This window comes from Eretmochelys imbricata, chromosome 18 (genome assembly GCF_965152235.1).
Source record: "Eretmochelys imbricata isolate rEreImb1 chromosome 18, rEreImb1.hap1, whole genome shotgun sequence".
NCBI classification, from domain to species: Eukaryota; Metazoa; Chordata; order Testudines; family Cheloniidae; genus Eretmochelys; species Eretmochelys imbricata.
The window spans coordinates 8,981,014-9,003,042 of NC_135589.1; the positions used below are offsets into that span (position 1 = coordinate 8,981,014).

Here is a 22,029-nt window from a genome sequence, read left to right on the forward strand (position 1 = left end):
ACAGGACAAGAAGCAATTGGCTTAATCTGCACCAATGGTGATTTAGGCTGGATATTAGGAAAGACTCGCTGATTCTAAGTATCGTGAAGCATCTAGTGAAGTTATCTAGGGAGGTTGAGGAATCCCCACCATTGGAAGTTTTTAAGGATGTGTTGGAAATGCCCTGTCAGTGATGATCTAGGTGTACTTTGTCCTGCCTTAGCATGGGGGTAGGGGAGGCTGTACTAGATCAGTGGTTCTCAACCTTTCAAGACCGCTGTACCCCTCCAGGAGTCTGCTTTGTCTTGCGTACCCCCACGGTTCACCTCACTTAAAAACGACTTGCTTACAAAGTCAGAGATCAAAATACAAAAGCGTCGCAAGACTAACACGGGCTGCTACTCTGAAACCTATTATTTTGCTGACTTTCTCATTTTTACCATATACGTATACAATAAATGCACTTGAAATCAAAGATTGTACCTACCTGTCAGCGTGACACTTGAGCCTGTTTGTCACTTGTGAGCCTGGTGTTTCGCCCGAGCTGCAGGCAGTGGGGCTGAAGCACGTAACTTAGCTTTGCGGGGCCCCCTGTGGGGTGCAACCCCGGGCAATTGCCCTGCTTGCCACCCCCTAATGCCGGCCCTGCACTTGTGACCCCCACCCCCAAACCTGTCCTGTAACCCTCCTGGGGGCTGCAATCATGTTGAGAAACACTGATCTAGATGAGCTGATGTGCCCCCTGGAAGACCTCTGAGTACCCCCCGGGCTACACCTACCCCCGATTGAGAACCATTGGCCTAGATGACCTCTTGAGGTCTCTTCCTGCCCTACAGTTCTATGACTGTGTGAATACTGGTCAGCGTGCTAGGCTGTGGTCTCAGTACACCAGCAGCCTGTAGTCAGGATTTAGTAGGCATGACAGCAAAGGGGAATTTGGTGGAGGGATTTGAAGGTGGCTAACAAGATAGCTTTGTGGCTCCTTAGCTCTGTTTGCAAACCCTCTGGGATCATGGGAATGATGTATGAAAATAGTCCTAAGACAGCCCCAGCCCCAAAGAGTCGAAAAACTCAGGCTCTGACCCTGCAATTGATAATGATCTGGCATGTCACTGCACCCACAATGGGTCCTGTTGATGTCCCTGGGGCTCCCCGGGCACGCAGCAGAGGCCTTGGCTAGGAACTATCCGTTGTAGGTTTGGGGCTGGATTAAAACCAAGGCACACTAGGTGAGTGTGGTACTGGGCAGGAGGTAGGGGAGTGGGGAACAGGAGCTGGAGACATGGCTGACACATGCAGTTGGTAGCGGGGTTGTGACGAGGCAAAGGAAACAGAGATTCGGGTGACTCCGCCAGGCCACCTAGCTGTCCTTTGGAGACTAATTTTTGTGTTGCACCCACCTGTAAATGCAGGCTCCCGTCATCACCCAGGGCTAGCTCCTCAGCGGGTGTCAACTGGCTTCAGTGGTGCTATACCTGATTTACACTAGCAGAGGCCTTGGCCCGTGCACCAGTCCAATAGCAGAGGACTTAGAGGGGGAGGAAAATAAGAAAGAAATGGTTAAAAGACAAAACAAAGCTGACATTTCCAAAAGGCCCCAAAGAGCTTTTCTCTCCCTTGTCGCCTTGGTTTGTAAGTGAGAACAGTTGGCCCCATCGCCCATGTCCCTTCCCATGCAGACAGGTCACCCAGCGTGGTGTCTAGTTTTCAAGTGACCCAAGCAGCCCAGCTTCTTCCATTTCCCTTGGGTTGCTGCTCCGAACGGACCTCCTGCCTATGACGGTTTTCCCGATAGCTAATATTTCTCGTGCTCCGATGCCACGGTGAGGGACATAGTATCTGGGCCCGAGCCACCGAAGATGCTCATTGATGGCAGTGGGTTTTGGATCATGCCTTTAATGCCTAGGCAGTGAGGGGGATCCCAGAAAGTCCCCCTGCGGGAACAGCCTGACCCCTTGCTGACTGTTTTGCTGAGATCATAGTGTGTTTTTGTGTTGCATACTGCCGGATTAAACCATCCATCGGGCTCAGTGACTGTGATTAAATCCTTGCTGATCCACACAGCGTGCTGGATCTTTCTCTTTAATCCAAGCAGCTGAGTTTGGGGAAGATAGTGTTTGCTGTCTCTTTAAGGGCAGAAAAGAAAGCTCTCCAATTGCTACTCTATAGGATTTAGACTAGATCCCTGTTTCCTTTAGCAAGAATAAGAGGGAAGGAGGATGCTCAAGGGGAAGGAGGATGCTCACGCACACACCCACCTCTGGCCAAGGGGCAACACCTCTGTGCTACCTTTGCACACACCTGCCCATTGCAGCTTTCTCCCACAAGCGAGACTCTGTAGGAGCCTCTCGCTTCCCTTGCATCAGGGTTTATTCTGCCTCTTGCCTGCTCTGCCTGCAGCAGCAGCCGTGATCGGACACACAGCAGCTGAAAAGAAAAGGCTTGCGGCCCCCAGAAGAAAGAGCCCTACAGGTAAGGCAAGGAGGAGGGAGAAAGTGAAGCCGAGCTAGGAACTCAGGGGCATCTGCTCCCCGCACCAATCTCTACCCAGAAGTGGCCAAGCAGGCGTCTAAGTGGCATTTGCAGTCACTAGGAAATGCCTCGGTATGAGCCGTGGGATGGGGTGGGGGGACCTTTTCTTCTGCTGATCGGCTCCTGATCATGTCATTCTGCCCTGGTTGCCAGTGAAGAGAGAGGAGGAGAAGAGGGGGAGAGAGAGGGCTGGAGGAAGAGAGATCTGGATCACACGTCTTCCCTTTAAAAGCTGGCCCATGGCAATGATCACCTAGTCCTGGTCTCTGCTCTGTGCCGAGCTGTCCAGGGGAATTGCTAGCTGCCCTCCTCCGCACCTCCACCTCCAGCCCCTCCTCCCCTCCAGCTCCTCAATGGCAGAAGATTTTGGGAGCCCTAATGCCAGTGTGATTGGGGAGAGGTCCCTGGCTGGGGGGAGCAGCTGGGTGGCCGCCTTCCTCTGCTTCATCATCCTGCTGACCACCCTGGGGAACTTCCTGCTCATCCTGCTGATCTTCACGCAGCACTCCCTGCGCAACACCTCCAACTACTTCCTGGTGTCCCTCTTCACGTCCGACCTGATGGTGGGCCTGGTGGTCATGCCACCAGCCATGCTGAACCAGCTCCATGGCCGGTGGGTGCTGGAGGGCGAATTCTGCTCCATCTGGTACTCCTTCGACGTCATGTGTTGCAGCGCTTCCATCCTCAACCTCTGCGTCATCAGCCTGGACAGGTACCTGCTCATCATTTCCCCGCTCAAGTACAAGCTCAGGATGACCTCCTGCAGGGCCGTGTGGCTTATCTTCGCCACCTGGACCTTGGCCGCCCTGGCCTCCTTTCTGCCCATCAAAATGGGGTGGCACAAGCTGGAGTTTGAGATCAGGCCCCTCAACAGCACCTCCCACGTGGACGAGGACCAGTGCAGGCTCCTGGTCAGTCTGCCCTATGCCCTGATAGCCTCCGGCCTGACCTTCTTCCTCCCATCCATGGCTATCTCCTTCACCTACTGCCGGATCCTCCTGGCTGCCAGGAAGCAAGCCGTGCAGGTGGCATCGCTCACCACCCAGATGGCCAGCACCTCCGATGAACCCCTGCAACAGGTAACCAGGTTTGACGGCTGGTGGGGCTTTGCCCTGGGTGCATGCAGGAGGGGCTGGCTGCTTCATGCCTGCTGATCCCACAGCCAGGCCGGTGGGTTTCACCCTCCCTGCCCTCTCCTTGGAAGGCGAGGGAAAAAAATCATACCCCGCCTATGAAACCAGCTGTGGTGGTGACCACCGGAGCTTGAGCTCTGTGGCTTTTAAACCCATTAAAGGGGTGGAATTTTTCAGGCAGAGAAAGTCATTGGGGATGCTGTAGCCTTGGGTTGAGGTGCAAAAGGGCCGGGGGACGAATGGGGGTGAGAGTCAAGCAATTTATGCAGCAGAGGAGTCTGAGGATTGCCCTCCCTCCCCCTACCCGGTCCCTTCCTGGTGCTTTCCAATCCCTCCCCAACAGCCCCCTGCCCTCGCAAGGTGGAAGGATTAGAAAGGATCATACAAAACAGTTACAGGCAAGATCAGCTGGATTCTTCCCTCTCTCCCATTCCCCCACCTTGGAAAAGTTCCTTTGTTTGTAGCTTGGAAAGTTAAAGCTGACGTGATGATAATTTACAAGAGGAATGAAAAGAGGTGGTTCGGGGAATGGAGACAAGTTAAAGCCATTTTGAGAAGGGGTTTAATTGGGGAGAGGAGAAGCTGACTAAAATTCCTGCCCCCCTTCCCCACAGCTCTTCAGTGGGGCTTAATATTCAGTATCCTCCCAAGAGATCTCTGCCCCCATCCTTTCCTCTCCGGTGGTTTCTATGATCGCTTGTTAAATAGGAGCTTGATCCAGCAGTGGGAAAGTCCCCTGCTGACTTCAGTGGCAGCTGGATTGGGGGCCTAGGTTGCAGCAAAGTGCCATTGACCTGGGTCAGCAGCCTCCAGGCCTTTGGGAAGCCGCTTCCCCACAGCGAGGAATGCCACCGATTAACGAGGCCTGGGCAGTAAATGGGGAGAGAGAGGGAAGGGACTGTCCGGGCTGGCCTCAGGGAGCCTTGCAACATGATGCCAAGGGAGGAAGCAGTGAGTGTGAGGGGGGAAAGGTGCTCCCACAGGCTCGGGGGGCTCTCCTTTTGGTCAATCTTCTACAGCGTGTTAGGCTTTGTCTGGATTAGGAACGGTGGGTGAGGTTAACTGAACCCAGCTTGGCCTGGACCATCTTACTCAGCTAGACAAACCTGGCTGCACCGGGAACGTGTGGGGGCCTCTGCTGCACTAGAGCCATGGGAGGGCTGAACTGCCAGTCGTTATGGATTTCTATGGGGCAGATTCGGGAGACCTGGGTTCTGTTCCTTGCTCTGCCACTGCGTGTCCTGGGGGCAAATCACTTCCCCTTTCGGCATCTCCAATTTCCCTAGCGGTAGAAGGAGGGTGATGACACTTACCTGCCTCTCACCGTACGTCTACACTGCCATGAGATACCCGTGCCAGCTGAGCTCCTGGGCTCAGGCTAAGGGTGGAGGGTGGGACCCTCTCTCTCAACTTGCAGGGTCCTAGAGCCTGGGCTGCAGCTTGAGCCCGAACATCTACACAGCCCCTGAGCCCGAGTCAGCTGGCACAGGCCAGCCATGGGTTTTTGATTCCAGGGTAGGCAAACCCCCAGGGGCTGTGATTACACGATTCTGATCCTCAACCAGAGGGGGTTATACTGTGCATGCTCATTCTTAAGGATCGCTCACTATTATCTTTTCAATACCTCTTGCATTGCCTTCTCCTGCATGCTCCTGGGCTTCACCCAAGAGCCCCCACTTGTTATTGCATCAATAGCCCTTGCAGCAAAGGGCCCCGCAGAACAGCAAGCTGGAAGGCCAAGTGACTCATCTTCTCCAGTGTTTCTCGCTCCAGACGGGCAAACTCAGAAGTACTCCCGGATGGAGCTTAGAATAAGCATTTAAGCTAGAAATGTGCTGAACAGAGCCTGCTCCAGCAAGGTGCTGAGCGCCTTCCATTCCCCCTGTCTACAGTGGGCACTGATGGGGCATAACCCTGGGCAGAAACAGCTAGGCACCTTGCAGGATTGGTCCCAGACTGTGGTACTAAGTGTGGGCTTGTCCCGTGCACCCGCATGAACATCGTCACAACACTCTGAGCATTGGAGCTGGCAGGTGCGACCTCCTCCACCATACCTGACGAGGGGCAAAGGGTCAACATGTTGCCAAGGCTCAGGGACGGGCTCTGCGCAGTGAGACACCTGGCTCACAGGCTCGATCGGCGTCTGCGGCTCAGGGGGCGAAGGCGTGTCGGAAAGGGAAGCCTCCAAACAGGATGGCACTTCTGCGAATTAGAGCAGGTGGAGCGAGGCGGGAGGGGAGAGTCGGGCGTCAATGGGAGGGGGCGGAGGAGCTGTGAGAAGTTGGCCCTAATGTCAGAAGGGTGCTGGCACAGCATGGGGCGAGGCTAATGGCCCAGAGGAGGGGATGGAGCGGCACCGTAAAGCTGGGGTGGGGTGGGGTAGAGGAAAGGGTCACAAGAGGCAAAGGAGAGATGCCCAAAGCCACCGCGAACAACAGGGGAGAGGCCTGGCTCCAAACAGGTGGCTGAGGTGGCTTATGAGAGCGTGAGGGGAAGCTGGGGGTGGGCCAAGTGTCCCGGGGGCTGTGTCTTGTGAGTCTCTCTGCCCGTGCACTCCTGAAGGAAAGAAACCCAAGCTCCAGCTCCCTCAGGGTGCATGGGGGAGCGGGGTGGGCAGAAGGGGCTGCTGAGCTAGGACAGACATGCCAACTTGTGTGAATTTATCACCAGAGATGTGATTTCTAAGGGAAATGACACCTCCCTCGTGATTTTGTGGTAGAACGCTCAAATCTCAGGATTTTTTTCCCAGCCCAGGGCTGAGGTGAGAGTCCCTGTCCCTTCCCACCTCTCCATCCCCCACCTCTTCCCTCAGCCCTCCATCCCCCAACCTCTCCCCATAGCCTTGAAGCACACAGCCTAGGGTGCTGGCTTTTGCGGCTATGCATTGCATGGGGAACCTAGGCACCTCACTCAGGCTTTCCTGTGAAGGCCTAGGCACCTAAAAGTTAGAGGCCACAATGCTCAGCATTGCGATGTCCAAGCCCCCTTGTGGAGCTGGGCCTTTAGAGACCGCAGCTGAGCTGGAGGCCCCATTGTGCTAGGCGCTGTACATACCCATAGTGAGAGACAGACCCTGCCTCAAAGAGCTCAAGATCTAAACAGACAAGAAACACAAAGGAATATTTACCACCTGCATTTTACAGAGGGGCAGCTGAGGCCCAGAAAGTAAGTAAGTAAGTGTGTGTGTCACTCTTGGCATGCAGGACAGACCCTCAGCTAGACTAAACAGGCCCAGCTGTACTGACGTCAATGGTCTGTTGACACCAGCTGAGGATTTGACTCAGAGACTTTTATTTATACCTCAGCTACTAAACCCCTCCAAAACAGAAAATCCATCCTGAGAATGGTCTGCCACACGCATCCGCTTATTGAAGGAAAATTTCCTGACTTGCACAATGTAAATAAGGCTATCCCATGGGGCAAAACCTCACAGCTGGGGCCTAGTCTGTTTGGTAAACTCTTAGCAGCGCTGAGTTGGAGACAGCAATGGAGTTACATTATCTGGGCCTGATCCTGTGAGAGGCTGAGTGCACTCTGTAGGGGGCCTGCCTCCTCACAGGAGCCAGTTGGCAATTGGCCAGGTTGGGCCCTCTGGGCCTGATTCTGCCCTTATGGCAACAGTGCAAAGCAGGAGTAAATCAGGTGATGGAACTCAGAGCCAGAGTCCATGGGCCTGACTGTCCTGGTTTTACAGCACAGTTACACCTGATTTACTCCAAAGCAGGGGTGAGGAGACCCAGGATCTGCGGGTGTTTGTATTTCTTGGTTATTTCCCCACAATACCCTGTGAACTCTGAGGAGAGCTAGTATTTAGCTGCATCCACAGTCTCACAGCTCAGACCATTTGTTTAAATTCTTTGTTGGTCCGTGGTATATCCGGGAAGCCCTGCTGGCGATTGCGCTGATGCCAGGCCACTGGCAAAAGTGGATTTTATTTTTTGTTAGTTTAAAAGTTTTTCTCCCCAGGGAACAGAGCAAGGGGCCTGATTTCCCTCTCACATCAGTTTTATACTGGGGAACTCCGCTGGTGTTACTCTGGGTTTGCACTGGTGTAAGTGGAGAACTCCTTTGTGTCCTGATTGCTTTTGTGTCTATGGAAAAAATCCTTTTCTAAGTGAAGCGTATGTGGGGGAAAGCCCATTCCCACAGGTTCAAGCTCTTAGATGCAATCGTAGGATCGTTATGTCTAGAGATCTGAAGAACACCAAGATTAATTTCTAAACAATTGAGATGCTAGAAAAGGAGGGAAAAAATGACCAGGAGGGTTTGAAAATAGATGGTTCTTCTTGACATAAATAACGCCACATATTGGATGAGTTCAGCATTCAAGTGTTGATGATTTTAGGCCTTTCTTGGTTTAACTCTCTTGGCAGTATGTTCTGGTTCTCTCAGATGAGTGTGTTCTTTAATCTGTTGCCTTCAAGGGGGGTCAGAGTACATGATGGGTGAAAGATGTCTGTCCAGTGACTCCCAGAAATGACAAGGTTTCTTACAAGGAGGAGAAAACTTAAGAGGGTAGTTTAATGTAAAGTGTCTAGCTCCTGCCAGTTCCCCCCCCAAATCTCTCTCCATTCTCTCTCTAGGCACTTGGGACAACATTTTGCATACCTAGAGCACCCTTCCTTCTAGAATTTCACAGCACTCGATTAATTATGACTCCCCGCATCCCCAGGGTGTGTGTTAAATATTATTTACCCCCATGGGGGAAACTGAAGCCCGGAGCAGTTCAGTGACTTGCTCAGAGACGCATGCTGGGAATAGAATCTAGGTGCCATCTCCTTAAAATCAGCAGAAGTTATTTCTCTCCTGCAGTGGTCCTGACCCCCTCCCTCTTCCAGTCCCCTGCTCGGCACGTGGTACTTTGGTTCTCACAGGTGTCTGGTGATCTAGATCATGATGGGGTTTCACAGTTTGGCCTTTATGAACGCTGGGGAGCCCAGGAGTTTTGCTGGAGAAAAAAAGGCTCGCTCTCTCGCTCTCCCTCCTTCTCGCTCAGTCACTTATGGAGAAGGTAACAGCAGTCACTGAAATAACTGTACGGAGGAGGAGAAGCTGTCATGCCCATTATTAAGAATTGCGGAGCTTGATGTTACTCTCAGGAAAGGAATAATTTCCCTTTCCCCTCAAATTTCTAGGTGTGGGGGGTGTGGCAGTGATAATTATGGTTGGGGAAGGGTGGGTGGGGCAAAGCATCTGGACTGACAGCAGCTTCAAAGCATTTGACACCAATTTTTTGGTTTCTTTTACGAAGCGCATGTTCCCATGGCTGTGTGCTGAGCTTTGCAGGACAGTGGCGGGGTGGGGATTAGCGAGAAATAAACTTCCTTTGCAAGGGCTTCCGCTGTAGAATTTCACTGACCCCAGTGCAGCCCGAAAGCTTGTCCCTGCCATGAACAGAAGTTTGTCCAATAAAGACATTTCCCTCACCTACCTTGTCTCTCCTGCGCAGAGGGGCAGTATGAGGCCTATGCATCACTTAAGTCTCAGCTGAGCCCATGCACTGGCCATGTAGACAAGGGTCAGTTCTGCCCTGTGATAGCTGGATGAGTGGTAGGGTTAGAGAAGAGGGGAGAAAATTACATCCCCAAACTTCAGATTTCTGCAGCTAGCCTTTAGTGCAGCCCACTGAGCTTAGAATCATAGAATCATAGAATCATAGAATATCAGGGTTGGAAGGGATCCCTGAAGGTCATCTAGTCCAACCCCCTGCTCGAAGCAGGACCAATTCCCAGTTAAATCATCCCAGCCAGGGCTTTGTCAAGCCTGACCTTGAAAACCTCTAAGGAAGGAGATTCTACCACCTCCCTAGGTAAATCATTCCAGTGTTTCACCACCCTCTTAGTGAAAAAGTTTTTCCTAATATCCAATCTAAACCTCCCTCACTGCAACTTGAGACCATTACTCCTCGTTCTGTCATCTGCTACCATTGAGAACAGTCTAGAGCCATCCTCTTTGGAACCCCCTTTCAGGTAGTTGAAAGCAGCTATCAAATCCCCCCTCATTCTTCTCTTCTGCAGACTAAACAATCCCAGCTCCCTCAGCCTCTCCTCATAAGTCATGTGTTCTAGACCCCTAATCATTTTTGTTGCCCTTCGCTGGACTCTCTCCAATTTATCCACATCCTTCTTGTAGTGTGGGGCCCAAAACTGGACACAGTACTCCAGATGAGGCCTCACCAATGTCGAATAGAGGGGAACGATCACGTCCCTCGATCTGCTCGCTATGCCCCTACTTATACATCCCAAAATGCCATTGGCCTTCTTGGCAACAAGGGCACACTGCTGACTCATATCCAGCTTCTCGTCCACTGTCACCCCTAGGTCCTTTTCCGCAGAACAGCTTCTATTTGTCTCCATCAGGAAATCTAATTAACCTTAGAGCTGAGTTCAACAATAGTTGTAACTAGGAATTGGGCAGCCATACATTCACCGGATTGGCAAACTGAAGGCTGAGATGACTAATACAGTCTCACCCGCTGCACTTAAAAAACAATGCCAGAGAAATCTCCCCGCTCTGTCACTTTCAGCTGTCATGACAGTTACTAATGTTCCAGGCAAGTGTATTTTAATCTGCCAACTGGTTTTAAAAAGAGAGCATTTAATCAATGAACTAATACGTACAACTGTATTGATTCAGGGGGTGTAGCGAGATGAAAGCAGAACTCACAGTGAGAATGAATTACTGACCGTATGAGCGCACAAGGACCTGGGTGCAGATTTTTAAAGGTATTGAAGTGTGGTTTTGCTCAGTGTTGCAAAGCCTAAGCAATTTAGGAGCCTGGGTCTCCTTTTCAAAATGACTTAGATATTTGGGAACTGAAGTTTCAGTAATGGGACTTAGGAGTCTAAGTGTCTATCTCACTTTTGAAAATGAGACCTACACTCCTAAATCAGTTAGGTGTTGCAATGAGCAACACCTAAATGCCTTTAAAATATGGGCCTTACTTCCTATATGTTGGGCCAAGATTCTCCTCTGAGTCAGTCTTGATTTATACAAATGAAATTCCACCAAAGCCAATGGAATTACTTGTAATTTACACTGGTGTGAGAGGAAAACATGGCCCAGTAATGGAGGATTTCCAATTCTTCTCCAGTGCTATAAATCACTGATCCCTAGCCCTGATGTGTCATGAAACATTGGACTTTAAATCCATCTCTGAGCCAATGCTGAATATTGTCCATCTATCAACTCAGCCCACAGCAATATTTGTGGGGAAAGAAGGAATATCTATATAGTTGTACATATCATCAGGCTCTCCTCACCTCCTCCAAAAGGGTAGCTCTTTTAAGCTATTTGGGATGTGGGAAGTTAAAAGCAGTCTGACTAGAAATATAGATGGATAATGAGCAGGTGCAAATTGTCAGAAGTAGGAAATAAATGCAATTTATGACATGGTTCCACAGTTTGTCATATGGCTATTGCCATCACTAAGGCTACAATTTAGTCCATGACTTCCAGCGACCTCTGTGACCTGCGGTGGTCGGGGGCTGCAGGGTCTTCTGCCACCCACGGGGGGCAGGGAGCTGCAGATTACCCCGCTTCCTCTGGTGGCCCCCAGAGCTCCAAGCTGCCACAGGTGGCAGGGAACCCTGCAAGTTCCAACTGCCACAGGCAGCGGGGAACCCCAAAGCTCCTGGATGCCATGGGCAGTGGGGAACGCTGCAAATACTGGCCACAGTGGGGGAACCCCTGTGCTACTAGCCATCATGGGCCCCCAGAGCTGGGGTGGCAGGAGAACCCCCTGAGCTCCCAGCTGCCATGGGTGATGGGGTCCCTGGAGCTGCTGGTGGCAGCAGTACCCCACAGCTCCCCTCTGTGGTGGGTGGCAGGAGCATGCCACAGCTCCCAGATGCCGTGGGCAGTGGGGGAATCCCCAGGCTCCTGGCTGCTGAAACCCTTGGAGCTGCAGGTGGCAGGGGTACCCTGTGGCCCCCAGCTGCTGCAGGCAGCCCCTTTGCCCCTGTGCTGCTGCCCCTCTTCAGGCGGGGGGGGGGGGGACGACGACCCGCAGATCCCCATTTTGTCTCAGATATTTTTACTAAAAGTCACAGACAGGTCATGGCTTCCGTTAATTTTTCTTTTTTGCCCGTGACCTGTCCGTGACTTTTACTAATAATATCCATGACAAAATCTTAGCCTTAGCCATCGCACATGTAATATCCAAGCTCGTTTATCTCTTTTTCTCATCACAAATCTTCCTCATGAGGTGTGGGGGTTTATATATGTAGATGTGCATCAGATGCTGCATACATATGGGAAGAAATTCATTCTAACTGGTAGAGAATTTGAAATTCTACAACACTGCATTATTCTGAATACCTGTCTTCTGATTTTACTATATAGGGTCCAATATTAAGCAAGACAGTATAGACTCCTTTTTCAGGAATCACTGGTTGAGCTGCTAGATGTGTTTTTACACATGAAAGATGTCTGATTTTGCATATAATATATATTTCTGCAGGAGAAAATTATTTGTTACTAAATGTAACAGATTTAATTCCCGAGTAATGGTCTCTATTGACCTAGTATCCTACAGCGAGCAGACAAACTTAATTGCTTTTAAATACCTTGATTTAGCTTGCTGTTCTTTTTCTTTCACGTAAGGAGCTGGGAGTCTCTGACCCAGCCAACTCACTTGTGGATAAGTCATAAAGTGTTTTAACAGGTGGAAGGAGAAGCAGAGAATAAATAGACAAAATACAGGAGCAATTTTGAAAGGCCTTTTCTGAGAGATCAGACTTTGCCACAAAATGTATTTCAACATTCTAGGTCAGATCCATTGCTGAGGATCTGACCCAGAATGTTTCTTTAACTAACATCCGTATTCACACTGATGGACTTCGGTCTGTGAAACCGTGTCCTTCATTGATAAAAAGGAAGGGCTTTCAGCACCCTGGACAGCAGGGACTATACAAGCTTATGCTCAAATAAATTGGTCTCTAAGATGCCACAAGTACTCCTTTTCCTTATACAAGCTGTATTAGGCCTCATTGCAGCCAAGCACTTTTAAAGCACATGCTTAAATCTTTGAAGTCAATGGGACCTAAACGAGTGCTCAAGGTCAGCATGTGCTCACCTGTGTTGTTGAATCAGGGGCTTACAATGTAAACATCCTGCTCCCAGTTAAGCCAATGGAATGAAAATTAAGCTTTCTTGATCATGCTGTACAAGGAATGGTAGCAGCTGGTATGTAAGAAAAAGACTCTTGTTACATCTCTAATAGTACAGCTGTCATTTGTCTCCACCACTGAATGAATTTAACTGGGATGATAGGTAAAAATAACATGCAAAGCAGAGAGCCATCAGGGTGTTAATCTCTCCTGTTCTTCGAAGGGTGGGCAGATCAGCAAGATGCAATTTACTTAATTATGACAGGATAATTTAATTTGAGATTGCAGGACTGCATAGAAGACAGAGCTGGCTCTGAGGGGTGTAGATTGAGCCCTTTCTTTGAAAAATGTAATTAAGCTACTGTTCTAATCAATAGCTAGATATGCACCCTGAGCCTAGGCTTTATCATCACTCGATCTTCAGTAGTTTGAGGCATTTGGGTTTCTGCAATAATAAAAAATCCCCAAATAATATAGCCATTCTGGTTCAGTGAGTAGTAATTTTTCTTTCCCCATTGGCTTTTTTTTAACCACAGCACCCCCTGCAGGGCAGGGCTGGGCTGTCAGTGAAGGATCATGGTGGTTCCTTTCACACTTGGCACCCAAAGGTTGATTGCACCATAAATCCCCGAGAAATTCAATGCAATACAACTCAGTTCATGTAGCTTGGGTGCCCCCTGCACTATGCAGCTCGTCAGTACTTTCAGTCACAGTTTGAGCTGAGCCTGCGCTAAGCCTGGCCTGCACCTGTGTGAGCTTGGGTAATTCACTTAAGCTCTTTGACCCAGAGCCTCAAAGATATTTAGGGACCTAACTCACGTTCATTTCAATGGGCGTTAGGTGGCTAAATATCTCTGAGGCTCTAGGCCTTTGTGTCTCAGTTTCCCCAGAGGTAAAATGGGGGTCATAACACCCACCTACCTCCCATGGGTGCTCTGCTTAGTATGTGATGTGCTATTTACACATTATAATACTGCTGCTGATTCCACTGTGTCTGGGACCATCTGTGCTGAGACCCTCAACTTCCAATAGCTGTGGAGATCAATTAGCACCTCAGCATCTTGCAGGATCAGGGCCACAGAAGGGTGCCATTGGATTTGTCCCACAGCTCGCTGCGCCCTCATCACACATTGCCCAGTCAAGGGCCAGGACAACACTTTCCTTATGGTGCCATCATTTGTGTGGCACACCACACCGCGGGATGTGCTGCCGGCCCATAAAAGGGGATCGGCTCCTTCTCGCTGGCACTGTAGGGGGGGCAGCTGTGGAACAAGTGAGCTGTTGGGAAAGGCAGCAGACTTGCAAGCACAAGCCGTGCTGTGTTTGTGGGACAAACGGCTCCATGCTGCAAACAGTGGCTGATGGCAGGTTGTCATAATTTTTGCAAGCGATAATGCAAAAAATATGGAGGGCCACATCCCCAGCTGGGATAAATCAGTAGAGCTACTTAGAAGTATAGCTACTGTGCTGATTTACATCACCGGAGACTCTGGCCCAGGGAGTGTAGTGTTGGGACATCCATCCTCTGGCTGGGAAAGTTACTGAGGATTTCCTTGGCTTCCCACGACTAACTAATCTATGGCTCAAGGACCACGTGTATCTGGGCACAGGCAACCCACTGATGGCAAGCTAAAGTGACTTATGTCTTTGTCAAGGTTCGTTTTCTTTCTAGCCCTTGTCACCTATTGGTGTATCCAGCCATGCTGGTGTTTAAAGGGTGAAGGCCTGAAAGGCTTCCCGTTTAGTGGATTTCCTGCCCAGCGTTTGCACTTGTATAACGTTGAAAGAGCTTGAAAGCCCAGCAAGAGAATCTGTATAAAAACGGAGCTGTTGCTGCTTGTTTTCTTCACCCAGGCATATTATTCTTGGCGGGCTATTAACGCTGACGTTTACAATCCACTCCAGGAGGCTGCTTTGCTTCTGAGCATCACTTTGTAACAGATCGACAACTTATAGCCGTTTCCCTTCCTCTCTGGGGGCCTCAGCTGAGCCCAGTGAGCCCTGTCCACTGCTGGGGCTGATGTGGGAGGGTGAGTATAAAGAATCTGTTTGTGCCTCCCCCCCACCCCACCCCCAAAGCTGGGGGGAGATTCCACATTTGTCCATGGCGCAGTGCAGTGGAACCTCCTGGCTGTTCTAAATGATGCCAGCTGCAAAGGGCCTCTCCAGCCGTCAAGGATCACAGGAGTACAGGTGCCCATTGGGCAGCTGTGCTTTTTTACTTCCCGTGCTCCTGCCCAGCCGCCCCAAATGCAGGCTCATGCGCTGCCTATGACTGTGGCTTGTGGGTGCTGAGCAGTCCCTATTTTTGGGGGTGGGTGCTTGAGGCCTGGAGCACTCCTGGAGCCAGAAAAGCATTTAGAGCCTGATTTCCCCATCTCATCCCTCCTTATGGCCCCATCTACAGCTGGGCGTAGCAGGTGTAAAATGCTACCACATCGGGCCGGGAAGAATTGGCTCCGCTAGGTGCAGGGACCGGCGGCTTGGGCCCAAGGGAGCAAGTTTGATGCTTGTCTCAGGGGGTGCATGTGCGTTGAAGGCAGTGGACGAGAGAGCGAGGGGAGGAATTAACACGGGTCATCGGCGCTGGTTTACGGGAAGACGCTAACGGGCAGGTAACAAACGCCGCTGGGGCTGAGCGATGGAGATCTAGCACGCTCCACACCACCCTGTGCGGTCACTCCCCCCTGCTCAGAGGAGGCTGACCCCAGGGTTGTTAAGTTAGGCCAATGCTGGAGAACCGCACACGAGCTCTGCAGCACAAAGGGAGCTTTAAGTCCCCTTTGTGCACAGCCTCTCCCTGAGCCATCCCCAGTGTAAATGCCAACTGCCCCAGGGCTGCTCTTAGGGGTGCCAGCTGGTAATGGCTCCCCAGGGGCTGGCCTGCTGGCTGGTGCCCAGCAGTCTGTGCTCTACCGGGTCTCGTACCGTGCCGCTCACTGCAGGACCTGAGACGTGCTCGCAGCTTCCCCCGCTACGCTTCCTCAACTGCTCCGGCAGAGCCTGGCTGCCGCAGCTTGGGGAACGCTGACATGCTGCTTGGCTCTTTACCCGGCGCTGGAGTTTACGGTCACGTTCCTTAGCTTTGTACCAGTGCCCAGGGGCACAGGCATGGGTGCCTTTTACGTAGCTGGCAAGGAAAACGCGCGCTTTGGGGAGGGGCCCTCGCTTTGTTCTAGGTCTGTACAGCGCCTAGCACAATGGGGCCCCAGTGGCTGACCGGGGGTCTCGAGGCGTGCCCGCAGTACAAATGAATAGTAAGACCAACCGCTGCTGGATCGGCAGGTCCTCGATATGTAAGGCAGCGGCGCCTCCCCTTCGGCCTGTGTTCTTTCGCCAGCCCCCTTTTCTCACATGGTTTCTTGTCCTTTTCAGGTCCCCGGAGCTCAGAGCCAAGCTGTGGCCATGGGAGAGAACAGGAAATTTGCCAGTAAGCACAGCAAAAAGGCGCTGAAGGCCAGCCTGACTCTGGGCATCCTGCTGGGAATGTTCTTCGTGGCCTGGCTCCCCTTCTTTGTTGCTAATATGACACAAGTAAGTCCTGGGCAGAAGAGGCCAGAGATGCCCTGCCCTTGTACGTCAAACCCACTCACAGCCCCGAGAAGGCCCCTGAGAAGGAGAGTTGGGTACTGGCGCCTGTGATAGCGATTAGCTCAAAGTCTGTGGTTGACTTAGCCAGGGCATCTTCCGCATTTAATGGTAGGGAGCTGGCCCTTCCCCGCACTGCCAAGATGGACTTTTAGACTGTAATCTCTCTGGGGCAAGGACTGTGGTTTTTAATGTTTGTAAAACACTCAGCCCCGTCTCAATGACGAGTTACAGCCAAGATTTAGGAAGCAAGGAATTTGGAGATTTTATTCATGGCCCGTTACCATGTTTACCATGCCCAGCCCCTGATTGGTGCCAGGCCAACCCTCCTCGGAAATTGCTTTCCTGACCACCACCTCCCAGCCGTTCATCTGCCACTATGCCAACACCTTGCTGCAAGATCAGAGCTCCTTGCTAACCTGTGCTGCCTCATACATCAACCAGGAGAGGGTGTACTAGGGGCAGCCAACTGCTGAAATATGACCTGTCTGGGGCGCAGACAGCATCACCCTTGCATCTGCAGCCAAACCCAACTCCCTCTGGAAATGGAGTTTGGACCCCTTGTCTCCCTTCCCTTCCCACAATGGCCCTGTATTCATTCTCTGAGCAGTTTCTTTAGTTGCCTGCCCCAACCCTTGAGCTGGACGGGACCTGCCCCAGGACCCTGCAGTGTTTATTGCATGCAGGTCCTTTTCTCTTAACCCCCATGGGGACCTGCCTCCTTGGAGAACAGGGGAAAGGCCGGATTTGGCCTCTGACCTACGTTGTGCAGAGCTGGGTGGGAAGCGAGTCATTGCAGATGATGCTGGGAGAGGGCAGGAGGTGCGGCCTGTTCTAATCTGTGCTCTGTCTCCCGCCAGGCAGTGTGTGACTGCGTCCCTGCCGGCTTCTTTGACGTGCTCACCTGGCTTGGGTACTGCAACAGCACCATGAACCCCATCATCTACCCCCTCTTCATGAGGGACTTCAAAAGAGCCATGGCTAAATACCTGCCCTGCTGCCGGCGCTCTTGGGAAGGCCGGCCTAGCGCCATCTCCCTCTCCATGCGGAACTCCAACAGCGGGCCCCGGCTGGGGATGTCCCTCAAGAATGTGCTCACGCTGCAGGGCGAGACGGACTCAGTTGATTCGGTCATCCAGGTGAATGAGCATCTCTTGCTGCCTGCCTGCAAAGACCCCCACCTGGAGTCCATCCCAGCCACGGGTGCCGACTCAGTCAACCTCTTCGACTTAGAACACATGGACCAGGAGCTGCAGATCAACCAGCTGAACACGCCCATGGATTGACCACGCTGCCCCAACGGGGGTGGCGGGAGATTAGGAGGGGCCTGCTCTTGGTTCCCCCCGCAAACTTAGGCTATGCACAGACACCTTAGCAGTTCCTGCTGGAATATAGTAACACCCTTGATGGGGAAGCCAAGGACGGCGTGATGTGTACATGTACAAGCCTTCTGAGCCAAAGTGAAACATTGTTAAGACACAATATACTCCCCCTATACATAGAAACTGAGCCCAACATTCGCTGTCTCCTTAATTGTGGGGAGGAGGGAAAACATGTCTCTTCTTTGTATGGAAATCACTGATAATTTTTCAGTGGTTACAGGTTGGGATTGTTTAAATATGATGAACCCAGACTTTATTGCCAAGTTTACCTGCCTGGTGTTGCTTTCCTTATTCTCTACTTGGTTTGTCACTGTCCCACATCCCCCTCCCGCTTTGTAATGTGGAGAGCAGCACAGGGCACTTTTACGTTCTGCCCCCTGTGTGATCTGCCCAGGTTTTCAGTGGTTTATGGTCCCTGAGCTAAGAAAACAGCGGCAACACTTTCTCCTCCGCTCGCTTATATTTTAAAATTGGATTAAAAAGCAGCACATAGTAAAATTACAGCCAGAGAGAGAGAGAAACAAAACTTAGCAGGCACGGAAGGCCAAGGGGTCCAGAACAGCCAAAGGCAGCCACTGATGGCCATCACCACTGGACCCCAAGCGCTTTGTTAGCAGGAGAACAAGTGCTCAGATGCTACAGTGATGCGGGCATAGCATTATCTGATGAGAGAAGTTGGTAAGACATAAGAGCTGCCAGACTGGGTCAGACCAAAGGTCCATCTAGCCCAGTATCCTGTCTTCTAACAGTAGCCAATGCCAGGTGCCCCAGAGGGATTGAACAGAACAGGTCATCATCAAGTGATCCATCCCCTGTTGCCTACTCCCAGCTTCTGGCAAACAGAGGCTAGGGTACCATCCCTGTCCATGCTGGCTAATAGTGATAGATGGACCTATCCTCCATGAACTTATCTAGCTCTTTTTTGAACCCGGTTATAGTCTTGGCCTTCACAACATCCTCTGGCAAGGAGTTCCACAGGTGGACTGTGTGTTGTGTGAAAAAATACTTTCTTTTTTTTGTTTTAAACCTGCTGCCTATTAATTTCATTTGGTGACCCCTAGTTTGTCTGTTAAGAGAAGGAGTAAATAACACTTCCTTATTTACGTTCTCCACACCAGTCATGATTTTTATAGATCTCGCTTTCCTCTGTAGCATGGGGCACGGGTCACTTGCTGGAGGATTCTCTGCACCTTGAAGTCTTGAAACCATGCTTTGAGGACTTCAATAGCTCAGACATAGGTGAGAGGTTTATTGCAGGAGTGGGTGAGATTCTGTGGCCCGCGCTGTGCAGGAGGCCAGAATAGATGATCATAATGGTCCCTTTTGATCTTAACGTCTATGAGTCAGATCCCCCCCTTAGTCGTCTCTTTTCCAAACTGAAAAGTCCCAGTCCTATTAATCTCTCCTCATATGGCAGGCGTTCCATACCCTTAATCATTTTTGTTGCCTTCGACCACCATGAAGAGCAGCTGTACAGTCAGCTAAGGCTGTGCTGCTCAGACACCGGGCTGCATGACAGTGCTGGAATCAAGGCACTATGCTCACCCTTGCCACTCTCTTCTCTTCCCCAGCGCCTGACTCCTTTGTTGCGCATTCGCGTTCCTGAGCCGGATCACGAGCCGCTCCAAGTCTCATGCTCACACAAAGCCAGGCACTAGTGTGGGTTAGAACACGGGCAGTTGCCTGGGAGCTTGTGGGCAATGGGCTATTACAACCAAGGTCTCAGTCCTACAGACTGGGGCTGTTGCATGAGCCGCGCTGGAAGTAAGGCCTGTTCCGGCATCTCCCTCTCGCAGGGCTGGTGTGATGCTTTTCAGTTTGAAGGGCCACTCCCTGATAGCTGCATGATGATCAGCCAGTGTTTGCTGCTCCTAGGCAGGTTCTGAACAGCCCCACGCTGCCCCTCCAACACACACACACACACGCTCTCTCTCTCTACCAGCATGGATGGCGTGAGGATTCCCTCTAGTCTTTTCATGCTACTGTTTCCTTGAGAAATCATCAGTGGGGTGGGTGTCTGAGCAGTACACCAGGACGCTGAAAGACGCATTATATGGTGCATATCGGGCCACAAAGAGGAAAAGGGTCACTGGTAACTGGCTTCGGAAATAATGGGGTTCTTTTGCTCTTGCGATCCTGCCGCAGAGGCTGATGGGACGGGAACGACACTGGCCCCTGTGTTTTTAGAAGCTCTGTTAATGAGGCAAGAACTCCCGCCCCGGGTCAGAGAGCAGCAGGGTTAGCTAATGCCGGGAAAGTCTGATGGTGCTGCTGTGATCAGGAATCCCAGCTCCCTCGCCCCCTCGGCTGTGCAGAACTTGCTGATTGGTACTCAAGGGCTTGATTCATTCAGTCTGACTAAGGGGGGATCCCCTCCCCCCTTCCAAGTGGAAGTACTATGCTTATGTCCTGCTCCCTGCCCCATTTAATTACAATAGCTTTTAAAAGATGGTGCAACAACCCTGTCCCTTTAATACAGGTGCAAACAGCCAGCTCTCCCCTGGCTGCTTCTCTTGCATCTTCCTATTTGAAACCAGGATGGGGTTCATGTCAGGGAGGGTGGGTGGGGGTAGAGTGCCACTCTGTTCCAGCCATGCCCAGCTGCCAGCATGCCCATGGGGTGGAGCTGCAGGCATGTTAAGAGATGCTGCAAGCACCCATAACTGCCAGTGAAGGCCATAGGCATTTCCAGTGCCTTGCACCCCTGAAAATCAGACCATTAACTGCTCTCTGCCTCAGTTTCCCCACTTGCAAGGTGGGGGATAAAAATGCTCCCCCCACTCTTGTACAGTGTTTTGAGAGCCTCAGATTAAATGTGGCTAAGTGACGGTGCCGGGGAAGCTGTCGTCACGCTGGATGCTGTTGGAGGGAAGGGATTCATTATAAGTGGCATTTGTGTTAGGGGAAAACTCTTTGAAAGGGGAAAAAGTCACATCGGCTCTGCATTTTGGCACTGCTGTTGCTGCTCTTTGTGACGTTAGCCCCAAGTCACGGTGCAGCACAAAATACTCTAGGGGTCGCAGTAGAGGTGGTGTCCTGGCTGCACTTTAAGGTGGGCAATTGCAACTTTCCTACCTACAACGGCCCCGGCCCTTTGGAGACAAGGTTTAGTTTTATTCTGTGTACAAAACCCTCGTGCTACTATAGCTGTGCCCTGTGAAATGGTTGCGGTGCTCCAACGGTGGGAGAAGTGATTGGTGCATAAGGTTTGTAAAAAGCGTTGGAATAAAAGATATGCTCTTATATTAGTACTGCTGTGATGGCCTGTCCATGGAGGGGAGTAAGGGAAGACTGTCTATGTGTCAACAACAGCCGCACCAGCCTATGCCCCCCACTTCCCACCCCCCAAACAGGCTTAGTTTCCTACTAAGCCTGCATTTGGAGCAAGATTTTACCAATGTATATTGTTTTAAACATAAAACTTGAAGCTGTAATTAGAATGGGGTGTAAGTCTTCGAAAGCCCGCAGGACTGAATCCTGCTGCACCAGCCAGCCGTGGAGGGGCAAGTGTACCACAGCCTGCAAAGGCATGGTTGAGCTGCAGCAGCATGCATCTTCTGGAAGCCCCAACGAGGAATTCTAGCTGAGAGCCAGAATAATCAGACCAGGGATCATGCTGGAGCATGGCCCCTTTGGAGCTCCTGCACAGGGACAGCAAACTCGCCGGAATCCTTCCTCCGACCTCTGACCTGCAGCCAAGGGGATGAAGCCCTGCCCCTGTGGCCAAAGAGGGCATGAAGGCCGAGAACTTAAGAGTCAGGACAGGCTGAGCTCCTTGATGATCTCAAAGCTGAGATCATAATGAATGTCCAACATGACCTCAAGAAAATCCAGTGCTTGGGGCTTTTCAGGGAGCAGGCTTGTCCTTCATAAGCTAGGCAGTGACCTGCTTTCTCTAGGGAACACAGACCTCTCCGTTCCAGGCAGCTTTCGATGCCTGTGCATGGTGCAGCCTGTGGTGCATGGTTCCCCCTCACCTCTGATTTTGGGGAGTGGCGTGAAAGTCCACAAATGGTCCCCTTGAGCAGGTACAGGAGTGTGTGGCGTTTTGGAAACTGCCAATACAGATGCCCTTGTTTACGTGGAAAGGAGCTGCAGGAGGGCCACGCAATGAAAGCGTACTATGGTTACTGCCCTTCAGAGCTTAGGCAGAAACTGCACAGTTCAAGCTGGTGACGCAACTCAACGGTAAAATCACGAGAATCAAACTTTGTTCTTCTCTAGCACCTTTCACCCATGGAGCGCAAAACATGTGGCAAACTGTCTCAATCCCCACCGGGGATATGCTCAGGATCATTCCTCCCC

At 51.3% G+C, this 22,029-nt stretch overlaps 1 protein-coding gene across 1 annotated transcript; it reads left to right on the forward strand.

The window, feature by feature from the left end:
- Positions 1-2,864: 2,864 nt before the first annotated feature.
- On the forward strand, positions 2,865-17,628 carry HTR6 (5-hydroxytryptamine receptor 6). The gene is made up of 3 exons (XM_077837612.1): positions 2,865-3,590; positions 16,130-16,288; positions 17,203-17,628. Exons 1-3 carry the CDS (start codon positions 2,865-2,867, stop codon positions 17,626-17,628), a joined length of 1,311 nt encoding a protein of 436 aa, XP_077693738.1.
- Positions 17,629-22,029: the final 4,401 nt, after the last annotated feature.